This window comes from Diprion similis, chromosome 14, assembly GCF_021155765.1.
Source record: "Diprion similis isolate iyDipSimi1 chromosome 14, iyDipSimi1.1, whole genome shotgun sequence".
NCBI lineage: Eukaryota > Metazoa > Arthropoda > Insecta > Hymenoptera > Diprionidae > Diprion > Diprion similis.
In genome coordinates, this window is record NC_060118.1 from 13,578,184 (window position 1) to 13,592,818 (window position 14,635).

General features: G+C 42.8%; 5 protein-coding genes across 5 annotated transcripts; 4 read left to right on the forward strand and 1 right to left on the reverse strand.

Moving 5' to 3' along the window:
• Positions 1-357: 357 nt before the first annotated feature.
• On the reverse strand, positions 358-1,117 carry LOC124414844 (protein lethal(2)essential for life-like). The gene has a single exon (XM_046895937.1). It carries the CDS (start codon positions 1,037-1,039, stop codon positions 383-385), a length of 657 nt encoding a protein of 218 aa, XP_046751893.1. The 5' UTR covers positions 1,040-1,117; the 3' UTR covers positions 358-382.
• Positions 1,118-2,571: 1,454 nt separating this feature from the next.
• LOC124414736 (protein lethal(2)essential for life-like) lies at positions 2,572-3,606 on the forward strand. Its single transcript, XM_046895777.1, has one exon. The coding sequence runs from the start codon at positions 2,587-2,589 to the stop codon at positions 3,508-3,510; it is 924 nt and encodes a 307-aa protein (XP_046751733.1). The 5' UTR covers positions 2,572-2,586; the 3' UTR covers positions 3,511-3,606.
• Positions 3,607-6,219: 2,613 nt separating this feature from the next.
• Positions 6,220-7,047, forward strand: LOC124414779 (protein lethal(2)essential for life-like). The gene has a single exon (XM_046895843.1). It carries the CDS (start codon positions 6,396-6,398, stop codon positions 7,014-7,016), a length of 621 nt encoding a protein of 206 aa, XP_046751799.1. The 5' UTR covers positions 6,220-6,395; the 3' UTR covers positions 7,017-7,047.
• Positions 7,048-9,819: 2,772 nt separating this feature from the next.
• Positions 9,820-13,056, forward strand: LOC124414595 (hemicentin-1-like). The gene is made up of 6 exons (XM_046895571.1): positions 9,820-10,202; positions 10,531-10,660; positions 10,797-10,996; positions 11,099-11,425; positions 11,504-12,022; positions 12,325-13,056. Exons 1-6 carry the CDS (start codon positions 9,824-9,826, stop codon positions 12,912-12,914), a joined length of 2,145 nt encoding a protein of 714 aa, XP_046751527.1. The 5' UTR covers positions 9,820-9,823; the 3' UTR covers positions 12,915-13,056.
• Positions 13,057-13,727: 671 nt separating this feature from the next.
• Positions 13,728-14,574, forward strand: LOC124414695 (signal recognition particle 9 kDa protein). Its single transcript, XM_046895716.1, has 3 exons — positions 13,728-13,963; positions 14,284-14,352; positions 14,423-14,574. Exons 1-3 carry the CDS (start codon positions 13,892-13,894, stop codon positions 14,516-14,518), a joined length of 237 nt encoding a protein of 78 aa, XP_046751672.1. The 5' UTR covers positions 13,728-13,891; the 3' UTR covers positions 14,519-14,574.
• The last annotated feature ends 61 nt before the right edge of the window (positions 14,575-14,635 follow it).

A 14,635-nucleotide genomic window follows, 5' to 3' on the forward strand; every position in this document is an offset into this window, starting at 1 on the left:
TTTTACCAAAGAATGTAACCAAACTATGGACCCTCAACTCAACAATCCAATTCATACAGATTCTGTATCAAAAAAACCGTTTATTGATATGATCATAGATACATTGAGGAATGTTGTACACTTTCCAGCAGTATACCAAAAGCACAAGTTTATATACTAGCTAACACCTAGTTACCACTATATTATATGAATATAGTTATAATACGTGTTTTGTGAAATACAGCTTATGAATTAAATTTTTTTTTTCATACATGTAACATATTTTGTCGCGAAAATGACTGAAAGATGAACTAACAGCTAACGTCATCAGTCTTATATCAGGATCGATTACACGTAATCACTGATCTATATAATACTTGAAAACAAAATGAACAACAGTTCTTTAGGCAGCCGCGATAGTTTTCTTCTTTTCCACGGCCTGCGCTTCTCTCTTCTTACGTTGATCGTCCTTTACTTTTCCACCGATCTGTTTCTCCGACGTTTCATCTTCCTGCATGACAGCTGGTTTTCCCGTGTGTTTAATCTCGATTACTCTCTCACGATTCTCAATCGGCGGCGCATCTTTTCTGGGCGCAGTTATGGTCAGGATTCCATCCGACGATAAGCTCGATCGTACCTGCTCAATGTCGCACTGTGACGGCACCATGTACCTCCTCAGGAACTGCCTCGAGATCCAACCTTGATCGTCCTCCTTCTCCTCGTGCTTTCCTTCGACGACTACATTGTTGTCGACCACCTTAACCGAGATCTCCTCCGGGGCGAAATGCTGAACGTCCAGTGTCAGGTGGAACTTATCTTTGTCGGCCTTGATGACGGAGGCACCCTTCGACTTGTTCACAAGCTGCGTTTCGTAGGGTCTGTACCTCCTCCCACGCAATTTTCGCACCGGTTTGTAGAGCAGGATATCCGAACAACTCGGCGAACGATATTCGAAGAGATCTTCCGGGCTGAGTGGCATCCCGTAGTGTCCGTCCAGGATGCTGGAGGGACTCTCGAAGTCGTCGAGGACGTCGGAAAGCAAGATTGGCAGCAGAGACATATTATTTTCTGAACTGACGATGTTCTTGATTATAATGCAATTATAGCTCAAGTTATTCAACGCACAACTTGAAAGTTTTTACTCTCGTGGTAGCAGTTTCTCTCAATATCGACGTTTCAATGTTGCTTGATCTCGCGCGCTTCTATGTTCAAATCTGACGTTACCGTGACGCAGCGCTCTGTTATATATCTTATCTTTGCCTGCGAAGCGCCAGCTGGTGGGGCACGTACTGCAACTGGTGGGGAGCGTTGATGCCCGTCGATTGAACGGAGCGCTGAAACATCGAGAATTTGCTGGAAAATAGAATGTTCTGGTCAATGGAACTCTCTGGATAATAGAATTTTCTACCAGTACAGCGGCCTGTTAAAAGTATACTACACACGCTAAAATTAAACGTAAAAGTGTGTAGTGTATGAATTTTAATTTTATCAACGGTGGTATGCAGATACATATGTAACAAGATTGCATATATTTTTTATTCACATTTCATCTATGAATTGTGAGTGGAAAAAAATACAGAAAATCCACTCACATTATAATTTGCAATCAATATTTTGATATGTAGAGTGTTTTTCTCTGATGTTTTCAAACGTTGAAAGTACCAGGATAAATTGAATAAAGTACAGAATTATTCATAAGCAATAATAAAGGTGATAGAATTCCAACAGGAATTGGATATCAAAATTTTTCTAATGTCTTTGTAACTCGATTTGCATCGAGTAACATGACATAATGAGGCACGAAATGTTTACATTTGGTTTTTCTGCAGTTACGAGTTCAGAATACCTGAAATTCGACGTTGAAACGACCTATTATTCGTCTTGTTATTACGCATTACGTACGCAAGCATAAGCAGCGCCGGTTTGCAAATATCCCCTTTATGATTGGCAAGGAGGATATCCAGAAATAAACTCCAGCTGCTATAAGGTAAACCCCGAGAGCTTTTGAAAATAACAGCTGTGTAAATTTCTAGAAAGGCTGCTGCATCACATGCATTTGTAATACCCGAAGCAATAGAGGCCCGCTGAGCAATCATTGGGCGTAAAGACTGACAACAAGTCGAACCCTTCTCGAAGGACCCAGACGGTGCTAGAACTAGAAATTCAAGAACCGAAATCTAAATCAAACGTAGAATACTTGTACGCTCAACGAAAGTCCGGATTCTGACATTTCGGATCAATATTACCCGCCGTGTTACATGACAACCGCACCTGGGTTATAAATATAACACAATTAATTAACGGAATCGAGGCTCTGCTTCTGGATAATCGAAGCAATAAATAGCTTGTTATATTATGTATAAATAAGCAACGACGTGATACAGTTTTCGCATTTAATTCTACCTTAAATTACGGTGCTTGGGAAGGACCGACGAAATTGCGCGTAATTCGTCACTCCGAATTTGATCCGCAAAATAGTTCTTTCGTAATGTGAAAGGTAAGGCAAGCGGTAGAGAAGATACACCGAGTACATGTTAAATTTCGGTAAATAAAAGGAGAGAAGCATCGAGAAATTGGTGAGAAACTACGCCGCAGTTTATTTGTCGAATGCATTCGAGTAGATTCTGGTATCGTCGTCTGCTGCGCAAGCCGGCCGGCAAGGCACGAAGACTCGAGATTATTCCGCAGCAGACACGCCGCCTCTCCACGCCGGCTCGCGGGTATAAATTGAAGGCAGCTCGAGCTGCGTTTCAAAACAGTTTGAATCGCAACAGAGCAAACATATCAAGAGAGAGCGAAGCTCAAGTGAACTGCATAGCTGTCAAACCATTACCAGCGCAATATCTACAAGACGAAGATAATATTATTACTCGAAGAAGCAAAGAAGAGTGTCATTTTCTGAAGAGAAAGAAGCAGGCTCGTAAAATTTTCGAAAAGAAGATGTCTCTGATTCCGTTACTGTTCTCCAACTGGTGGGAAGACTTGAACGAGCCGCACAGCCTCGTCGACCAGCATTTCGGCGTCGGTCTTAATCCTGAACAACTCTTGGCTCCGTCGCTTCTCCATGGTCGCAGAACTCCGGGATCCATGTACTACAGACCATGGGGTGCACTTATGCATCAGGGCAACACCGGCTCGTCGGTAGTCAAGGCCGACAAGGATCAGTTCAAAGTCATCCTCGACGTGCAGCAGTTCAAGCCTGACGAGATAAACGTCAAGGTGGTCGACAAGTGCGTCGTCGTCGAGGCGAAGCACGAGGAAAAACGCGACGAGCACGGATGGGTGTCTCGTCAGTTTGAACGGCGGTACCTGATCCCCGACCAGTGCAACGTCGACGAGGTCTCCTCGAGCCTCTCATCCGACGGGATCCTGACCATCACGGCACCGAGGAAGGAGCAGCCCAAGGTCGAGGGCGAGAGGAGCATTAAAATTCAGCACACCGGGAAGCCGGCCGTGAGGGATACTCCAAAGGCTGCGACTACGCCGTCAGCCGACGCTGCGGAGAAGCAGATCGCGAACGACACAAAGTAATCTAGTTTTTTAAGATTCTCAAATTACGTACGAACTGATTGCTTTTCTCGTGTTTCCTATACGAAAGAACTGATTTTTTTGTAACCAACGTTATATTATATAATATTATGCTTAATTGTATATTTTGTGTTACAATTACTTTTTTTTTTTTTTTCTCTCTCGAATATATAAATATTATCACAAGTCAAATCGACAAATTTGAATTCTTGTATTAATATAAATATACAAATTTCGACTGTTGTTAATGTGATATCTGTTAACCAAAAATAAATAAATAAATAAATCTACATATTGCTATGTAATGTACTCGAAATGGTATTTACGTAATAAAATATATTAGTACAGAAATGTAGATTAAAATGACTGCTTCTTCATATTGAACCCAAAACCCGTCCTCATCCTGTAGCATGAACAAATTAAATTATAATGCTAAGAGTTAGATTTAATCATAAGAAAAATAAAATAGGATATCAATAAAATCCAGGCTAATGATGGACTATCGAACCCGAGAATAAGCAGTATTCTTCCAAGGTTGTCACATCCTTGCTGGGAAGGAAACTTTATAACGGTAGGTATTTGCTTGAACGTTTTATTGTACGTAAAATCTGCTTGTCAATGTCAGTTCACTCGAGTTGCCCAAATTTATTCTTACCCCGTTGATAAGTTGATTAACAGCTAAAATTACGCTCGCATAAAATAATAATATCAATGTTACGCGATTACAAAACCAAAATATCCGTTGAATTGTTATCCACGGCCAGGCAGATTGTATTACGTGTCATTTTATTTATAAGTTACGGCCCTGGTTCAATATCGTTGCTAGCCGGTTGAAACAATAGATTCCGCATTTGGTTACAAGTTTCGTAATTTTCAGTCTCCCAGGCACACGAAAATGGTCGGTTATTCCAGAAAATTCTTATTTTCCCTTCTCGAACCTGCCTGGTTTCCGACCATTTCATCAAACCTTCATAACAGTCAGAATCAAGAAATGCAGGATAAAACATATCGACTTATTCAACGAATAATTTTCAGCTCCTGACTATGTTAACTATTAATTTACGTGAACATAACTTTTCCAGCCATTCAAAGTATTGACAAGGTGGTGATGATAAATTCACCGTAAATGCAACTTAATTGTGAAACAATGTAAAAGTATGGATGTAACGGCTTATCACATTGTAAGCTTCGAGCGTGTTCGCGGTTGCAGACATTGCAATAATCTTCTCGACGCCACTGTGTCTGACGCCTGCGTGTAAGCTGCAAAACCTGTCAAGGTCAACGAGATATTACAGCAGTACGTGTAATTACTGCATATTTCGTCTTAAATATTAGTCGGCTGAACAATAGTTTTCTTGAGCTGAAAATGAGCTAATTTATCTTAGAGACGAAACAAATAATGTGTATAATATACGGACAAATGGATGTATCTATACCGAATTGTCGGATAAAACGGCTAATAACCGACTAATATACCTAATACGTCTGGACTACGTTCAGCGTCTATCCTTGTAGAAATATTTGAAAATGCTACGTAACTCGTCGTCGTCGTCAGGGCGTTCAACAATGCACGGTTATGCCATATACCTATACCTGTTTGTTGTGCCGGCTACGGCGTACGTATTTTATTATACATATATACAGAGCAAAAACCGTCGGTCGATGCCGAATACTCTCGACGCATCGCGACGGCCGACGAGACGCCTAACCTTACCCAACGTGACGAAAGCGAAACCGAAGCGTCGAACTTGCTGGGCGTGTCGGTCAGCATGTATGTATAGTCTGTATTCATGTGTAGGTCCGTATGTGTGTACCTGATATGTGCGAATGTGCGAGAAACGACTCGAGGCTCGAGTCTGGCGTGCTACGATGCAGCTGGGAAATTATAGAACACTTTCTCTCTCGCACTCGCGATAAGATGATGTAATTTTGATATTGAAAATTTACAGAGCTGTTCTTATCCAACTAGATCGTACAGCGAATTATTGAAACGCTTGTACAGCAAAAAAGCGAAAATACGAAGCGTGTGTACTTGTATGAGGATACGTATTTACATCACAGTACACCGTAGCTTTTGTCATCTTTTGCATTCAATGGCAGACAAGCGGGTAAATCCATGTATATTGCGTAGTTTATCAATAAGTATGTACCACATTAGGAGTTCTCGAAGCGACTTCAATTGTATCATCTCTTGTTATAGTAATGTATTCATACGTATATGTACAGTCGAAAATTCTCGACGAAGATAATATTTATATACAAAAGCTAGTATAGAAGCCGGTAGAAGAGGCATTGAAAAAAGAAAAGAATAATCTGGAAGAAGAAATCGTGTGACGATTGTTTGTTGGATTTTGTTTCCTGTCGAGAATTTTCCAGAGCTTTCCTGCAAGTTCGATAAAAGCTTCGTCCCCGTCATTGCAATTCTCGCTGAAAAATCATCGTGCGCGAAATATATTATAAACGAGGGAGAAAAATAGTGAAAAAGATAAAGAGAGAGAGAGAGAGAGAGTGAGAGAGAGCGCACGAAAACTGCATCGTTCTGCAGCGAGAACAGCCGAGAAGCATCGCGAATTCTCCAGCCTTGCCCGAGCCTTCGAGAACCTCCATCCCCTCCTCCGACGGCAAGCGAGCTGCGAATAAATACCGGCGAGGAGCAACGCCGGTCATCAGTTCGTCACAAGCAACTGCGAGAGTCAGAAGCATTCGAGACGTAAGACACGAAACGAATTTAAAACGATATATCTAACCAATCGAAAAAAGAAGATTTAATCAGTGAATCAGATTACTATAGAAGAGAATTAACTCTGAGCCAACAGAACTACACGAGGTAGACGTTGATTGGTTCGAATTTGAATCGCTGTTAACAAACGCAAGAAAAACAAATCGCCATGTCTCTGATCCCGATGCTTTTCTCCGACTGGTGGGAAGACCTGGAGCGTCCGCACAGCCTCCTGGACCAGCACTTCGGGCTGCCTCTGCGCCAGGAGCAATTGACGGCGAGTTACCCGAGGCCGTCGATCTACGCGGTGGCCGCTCCTTCGCGTTCGGGCACGAACCTCATCCCCTCGATCTACTACAGACCCTGGGGTGATTTGCTGAGGCATGGAGACGGCGGCTCGTCGGTGGTCAAAGCCGACAAGGATCAGTTCAAGGTCAGTCTTGACGTGCAGCAGTTCAAGCCTGAGGAGATAAACGTCAAGGTGGTCGACAAGTGCGTCGTCGTCGAGGCGAAGCACGAGGAAAAACGCGACGAGCACGGATGGGTGTCTCGTCAGTTTGAACGGCGGTACCTGATCCCCGACCAGTGCAACATCGACGAGGTATCCTCGAACCTCTCATCCGACGGGATCCTGACCATCACGGCACCGAGGAAGGAGCAGCCAAAGGTCGAGGGCGAGAGGAGCATCAAAATACAGCACACCGGCAAGCCGGCCATTAAGGATCAGGCTCCGGCTAAGGGTCAGGAGCAGAATGAAGATCAGAAGAAGAAGAAGAAGTCTGACAAGTAGATTTACTGTTCGTTCATCTAAAATTCCTAAAACATACTACACTACTACTCATTAAGAGTCATTATTCACGTTACATTATCTCATACGTTCCTTATGTATAATTTTTTTTTTTTATATATTGTAGGCTATAATCGACGCAGGTCGTAGTCGTAATTATAATTTTCTTTGTTATATACATATTGCTTAATATGTATCACGATCCTTAAGATCGACAAGTCTGTCAAGTGGCATTTATTAGTGTTAAAATTATTATTTGAGTACCTGTATCCATTAAGTGATGCTCTTGCTTTTCTATTTTATAAAAATCATCTCTTCACGTGTATCTGATGTATGGAATAAAAAAAGATTTGTGTAGATTCACATAAATGTGTCTCCTCACTCAACTGTAATCCTTTGCTGATACCCACTTTATCCCATTGTTATTGATTCGTACCTTTTACACCTATTTACATATAACCGTAATCTCAATTCATAAGTGATTCAATTTAATAATACCGTTAATTGAAAAGAATAGAATAATTTAATTAAACAGTCTGCTTTCGCGATAAATAGTGACCAAATAAGTTCTCGAAACTTGCTTATACATATCTATTGCATGCCGAGGAATTTCTCATCAGCAAACTGCTGCTGAAATTGTTGCTGCATGTGGTTAATAGAGCGTGCATCGCGTTCTGCGGCGCATGAATATTTAAATTAAATTCAAGCACAATCTGACCTAGAATCTTTATTCGTTGACTGATGAATACATTTTCGCAAAAAGGCATCTTGAAATGCTTTTATGCAATTTCTAAATCGCTGGCTGCATAAGTCGTATAAACATTCAGGGAAATTTATCAATGAGGTTAACCGAATTTTGAAATACCAGACAGGGGCGACCTCGTGTGGAAAAACCTTCGAACCTGAACGTTAACAAAATACACGCTAGGTGGAAGTGCTAGAGCTTTGATACTTCGTGGATGCGACAGACCGCGCGGCGACTCAGACGGCGCTTTCGAATTTCAACTTCATTTCGACACGCTAATAATATAGACAACTTCATTAATAATTTTATTACAGAATCAAAGAGGAAAAATAGCTGAAATTTTGAAAGGGCTTCCAAGTTTCGGAACAAAGTTCAGACGAAATTTCTTCCGAACAATGCAAAGTGGATGGAAACTTTTCATTGCGTCACGTACGATGATTACGGATTCGTGTAGAGATGAGTAAAACAGAGGTATTATAATTTCCTGAAATTCTAAGTTACGTATTACGGTATCGTTCGCAAGTAGAATACGGCTTTGACTGAGGTATATATCTTCAGTCAACGAATACGGTACCTCGGCTGCCTCCATTCCTATAAGAATTACAGTAAACCCGTAAGAAGATGTGCGCAATTTCTTATGCTAAGAAGGAAAAAAGGTTGAAAAAACAATTAACAATCATACAATATTATATATATTTAAAAATACGTGAGGTGCATAACTCAAACGCGGTCGGTTAATGGTTAAAATTTGCACATCCGTCTTGAGTTTCTCTCATCTCGAGAACGGTCATTATGATTAGGTAACCGCAACGACGTTACCAAAAAAACAGGCAAAAAAATGGCACAATGTCGTATAAAGAAAAATTCGGTAGCTACATATTAGAAAATTAAAAGATCCCGAAATACAACGAATTCTCAGCCCAGCTGGAGGATAAGGCATTCACATAGTAATCGGGCACTCGAGCCACACAAAGAAAGACACGACTTTCCGCAATTGACTTCCGACGTGTATTGCATACATCAGACGTTTCGAATCAAGACAACTATTGCGCATACGTAATTGCGTTACGTTATTTACGATATTTTAATTCAAGCTCATTAGGTACTCAGAGAATCGGGGATTGGAGGCTGTTGCGGTATGCATGCATGGATAGATAAACGGGCAAAGACGCGCGTCTAAAATATACCCAACACAGTTTAAACAAGGCATGTATTCGTTGTTCGACAGCCTGCAGCAGACTGTGGCACGAGCTAATGGTATCACGCTCGAATAATAAGGAATAGGAAGGAATATAGCCGAGCAGGCATCGCGCAGAGGAGACAGGGTTGGATACGCACGCATGGGTTTGCTGCGCGTTACGTTTGGGGTCCCGAGTCCCACTACGAGGGCCTGGTTCTACAAACACACAGTCCGCAACCAACTGCAGTCAACTTTGCACCGCGCGTTCGACCCGGGTCAGTCCTTTACGCTTTCGCGACGCTCTTTAGAAGGCCTAATTGCTTTGTTTGAGACTCACCTCTTATCGCAGCCGTGCACATCGAGGCACGCATACATACGAACGAGTGAAAACCGGGAAGGAAGTCGGCCGGAAAACGAAAATAGTATAGTGCAAGAGTAGTCGAATTCGATAGTTTTCGTAAATTATTTTTTTATATAAAAAATTGTAATCGACTTGGAATTAAAGGAGAGGCAAATTGAAAAAAGAAAGTGACTTCTGAAAATTATATACCCTGGATTGTGCCGCACGTGCCGTTCATTGTTAGTTAGCGGAGACATATGGCGAGGTAGAATTATCACTCGGTGGTTGTACGCAACAGGTGTTTTCGGTCGGAAGTACGCCGATCCGTATCCCCTGCACCGTGTGCCGCTTGTGAAGTGATGGAAGGGTGCAATCCCATACTTGCGCTAGTGTCAGTTTGTTCGCAGTCCAAGAGTGACCGAGTTGTTAAAATGTGAGGCGAAAGTGGCGCGAGAGTAAATTTCGAAAGCTAAATCCCAAGGCGTTCGACGTACCCCGTCGATTTCGATTTCTCGCAAATAATAACTGCATAATTGATTTTAAACATGAGTATAAAATCCGGAAGCTACCTGACACTCTTTGCCCTGTGGGTGATTACAGCGAGAGAAATTTTCGTAACCGGAGAACAAAGGTTCGAAGAAACGCCGGCTCTTTATCAAGAAGTATCCTCCGGAGATGACGTGCGTCTTAGGTGCAGGGTAAAGGATAAACGAGGACAGTGTGTATGGCAAAAGGACCGGAAGCCGGTGGGCATTCATCCGGGAAAATATGAGTGGGCGAGTGATCGCGAGGGAGACTGTTCCCTCATCGTCAAGAGAGCATCTCTCGACTTCGATGACGGTCAATGGGAGTGCCAGGTTACCCCCGGAGATTTTGCCCGTCAGGACGCCCTCACATCCCTCCCAGCTCGCCTTCTGGTCAGAGGTAGGATTACTTATAGCGCCCCCGGATTTCAGTCCTATTCAAATTCTAATTCGGATCGGTTCTTTGTTCCGTCACGATCCAGTTGACCCCTGTTTCTATGGAAATATGCGTTACAAGCACCCGTCATTGGCCTTCGTTCAACTTTGAAGCACGTTTCCTCATTCGTGTTCGGTGTTTTGAGGAGTCAGTTTTTTTTTTTAAATCTATATGCGTTGGATTAGGCGGAGCGTCACCTACTAATAGAGTAGCTATATGATACTTTTCCAATTTCACTGAGCTATTTTATTCAACTTATTCGTTTTAAGAACGTATCATGTTTCCGTTGCAGTAAGCCCGAGAAAACCGCGCCTCGAAGTCGAAGGTACAGTGTTGGGTTCAATCCTCACTCTGAGGGAGGGTCAAGAGGCAACGTTGTCCTGCGTATCTAGATACGGAAATCCGCCTGCGCTGATTAAGTGGTAGGCAAATAATACATGTTATCTACCGTTATTTTCTTGAGTCTAGATGTGTGTACATTGTACATATATACACCTGTAACGGGAAGAAAGTCATCACAGATACAGAAAGTACAGAATTTAACAATCATTTACGCAGGTTTGTAGGTGGTAGCGAAGTAGCGTCTCTTAAGGACCAAACCAACGCAACGGAAGTCGACAATCCGAAGACCTGGGCAGCCCACAGCCTTCTTCGAGTCCGTGGCGAAAGGACGAATCACGGGAAGCCTGTTCGATGCCTGAGTATTCATCCGACCAGCATGGTGCCAGCGGTAGCAGAGTCGAAGCTCGATGTGCATTGTAAGTTAGATCTCGAGGTGATAAGAGGAAAAAAAAATCAACAACTTGACACATGATTAATATTCACCCTTTATTTTCGCATAATACTTTTCCGTTCGTCAGATTCACCGGAAGTTAAGCTGGAAACGGTCCCAGGATCTCTCGCTGCGGCGTTGGAAGACTCGGAGAGTTTCCTGAGTCTGAAGTGCCTCGTGGACGCGAATCCCCCCGCAGTAGTCAAATGGTACAAAGACTCGGAGCCGGTGGTCGGGTTCAAGAACAGCGTCTTCCCCAGGGACAATCTAACAAACTCGAGCATTCCAGGAATGATCGGATTATCAGAGCTCCCATTCGAGCCTGTAAAACGAACAGACAAGGGTCTCTACTCCTGCCAGGCGTCGAATACGATCGGCGAAAGCCCGGCCGCTCACTACCGTTTCGACGTCCAATGTGAGCACGGAAGAAACTAAATTTACAGACTTGCAATTAAAGCAAAACAATTGTTAATAACATCGTCCTGTTGCCTAGATGGTCCCAGAGTGACGTCCATTAGCGACAAACGCCAAGACGCAGGGGCGCCTAAGGTGGAAGAGGCGGTCGTTGCCGTCCTGGGTTCAAGCCTCGACACCTTCGAGTGCGAGTTGTTCGACGCGAACCCTTCGGCGATGTACAGGTGGGTCCACCTCCGAGGGGGCACGAACACCGAGATGATCTCTAATCCGGGTGACCGTGCAGGAGACGCCGGGCGTCGTCTGCGCCTGGAGAACGTCCAATGGTCCGACGAGGGTGAGTACCGATGCGTCGCCTATAACGTGATAAACGGAGTACGTCGAGAGGCGCCGAGCGACGCCCGCTACGTTCTCCACGTCACAGGGCCCCCCGAAATCCAGACGGGGGCCTCGTCGGCTGGGGAATCTGCGGACGGGGGCGACATCCGGTCCATCGGATGGGTCGGGGAACCGGTTCACAGACTGAGGTCCCGGTTCTGCTCCAGGCCTCCACCTCGCCTCGTCGCTTGGCAGTGGGGAAGCTCGCATATCAGGGCTGGTGAGTGATTTTCGATTACGGTGATGGAGATTAATGATATAAGGAGAGTTCTGCGTACAGATCACGATACCGATATTTTATCCACTTCACAGCTCAGACACAAACTCTTTTTTTCGATGATCGACAAAGTCAACCAGAGAGAGGATGATTTCTACCCGAAAAAAGGGTTTGTGTCTGAACTGTGAAGCGGTTAAAATGTTGGTAAGATGTCGGTATCGGGATCTGTACGCAGAACTCACCTTCTATTACTACTATGGAGTGTTCTATGTAACAATCTAACATCCAAGCGATTGAATTTCCAGGAGAAAGCATTCCGCCGAAGTACGAAGCGCTTCCGTTAGAACCGATTATTGAGAACAAGATGGTGACGAATTGCTACTGGGCGAAGCTCGAGATAAAGGATGTGCAGAAGGAGGACGCGCGGGTTTATACGTTGCTGGTGGAGAGCGAGAAGGGCAGGGATTCGACAAATGTCCTTTTACTGGTACGGGACCCGATGGGGACGCGCTTGATCGCGGCAGCCGCGGCGGTCGGGACTTTGTTTCTTCTTGGGCTATTCGCGATCTGTCTTTACGCCGCGTTCAGGTCTAAACGAACCGATTTATACAGCCAGGAAGTTGAGGAGGGAAGCATTGCGGCGGACGCTTTTTACAGCCCAACGTCTACCGTCGACAGGCAGAGAAACGCCGATCAGTCTCAGATGCAGGCAAGCCAGGACCAGACCAAGTCGCTAGCTAACAATAAAGAGCCGCTGCACGAAAGCCCTCTCGCTGTTCTTTATGGATACGATCACATTTCGAAACAGGCGGCTATGACTAGGTCGCCGATGAGCCCAGAAGCTCTGAAAGTTAGGCGAGCTCCCGTCGTTCTACAGGCTCCAACGATAGTTTAGCGAACGTTAACGTTATTTCATATGTTGAACGAAATACGTATTGACACAAATTTTTACCGAAAAGCTGGTTTCACAGTATGCTAGCGATAATATGCGTGGAATGTTGTATTATTGAATATAGTATAAAGATTATTTTTCTATTTAGAACCCACACTGTCAATTTTTCTTTAACGATCAAATATTATTTACAGAGTCTGAAACGTTAATTGTTATGCCCGCAATAATCACTAATAATTAAATTACCGTTCGCTTTTAAAACATAATTGTTTGACATAATGTGACACCTAGCTTTTATTACCATTAATTATCATACTAATTATATTTAACTATTTATTGTTTTCATTGTTGTATTTTATAGAAATAAAAAAAAATATGAATAAAGAATAAAAAGTAATAATACTTGATACAACGAAAATATCACCTTGGTATAAAAATTGAGAATTGAAATGAAAATATTATCATTTAAAAACGAGTAACGTACAACATCACAACGCAACATGGCGACTGGCAGAAAACTAACTTGTTTTGAGATGGATGAAAATTGTACATACTGTAAAAGTGTCGTATTCCAACTTTTAATAAGCGCCGTGTGGGATTTTTAATCGATAAATACCACCGAGGTCAGTCGAGGTTCAGAAGCTGATGTTATTTCGGGATGATGAATGAAATTATGGGTATTACAAATGAACAGTTAGCCAAGGAGTTACATATAACAAATGCCCGTCTACGAGTCTCGTAGTCTATGACCGTTCGACTTCTCGTTTACACGCAGTTTTCTTACACCATGTTACCACGCATGGAGACTACTGAACGTGGAGACAGGTGTCTCAAAAATCCATGACAGACCGTCTGTCATTTGTAGGTTCATAGCACGAGAACCAATGTTTATTTAAACGTATAATCAACGGTAGAAAAACAGTTACTTAACGTGAAAGCAAACGACAGCAGGTGCATTTCACGGAGGTTCAATAATAACAATGACGTACCTCAAGTCATGGGAAGAATTCGAGAAGGTTGCTGAGAGGTTATATCTCCAGGACCCATTGAAGGTTTGCCACTTCACTTTTATTCCCCTGCCCGTTGACAGCAGTTTATTCATCTTATAGTTTAATAAGATCTTCTGAAAAGTTGACAATGATGCAAAATTTCTCTCAATTGCCAAATTGTTCAAATCCTAACCTATATGTTGATCGTGGCGGTACAGTTACACCAGCTGTTTACAGTAGCGTTGATTATAAATTTACAGTAATCCATAAATAAGAAGAGTTGTTCATTTGTAAAGATACTAATGTTCCAAGTATTGTAAACTGATTTGCACGTCACTTCTATTAACCTTCGTCTTACTTACTTGTTATTTCGTTTATTCCAGGCTCGGTACACAATGAAATACTGCCATAACAAAGGTACCTTGTGCCTCAAGCTCACAGACAATCGTACGGTGAGTAAAGCACAAAGTTCAAATTAAAGTGCTGTAATATCGTCTAAATCGTTCATCGTTTCACTTACAGTGTTTGCAGTACAAAACAGAGATCGCGCAAGATCTGAAAAAGATGGAAAAATTCATAGGCAACCTGATGCGGCACATGGCGTCCAAGGACAACTGATATTTATTACTATAGGAATATATTTTTTAAATAATAAAGTTGAATAAGGATGAAACAAAAAATAAGAACAAGGTGTTCACAAGGATTCTAAAGCCAGTTTTTTTTTAACGATACATA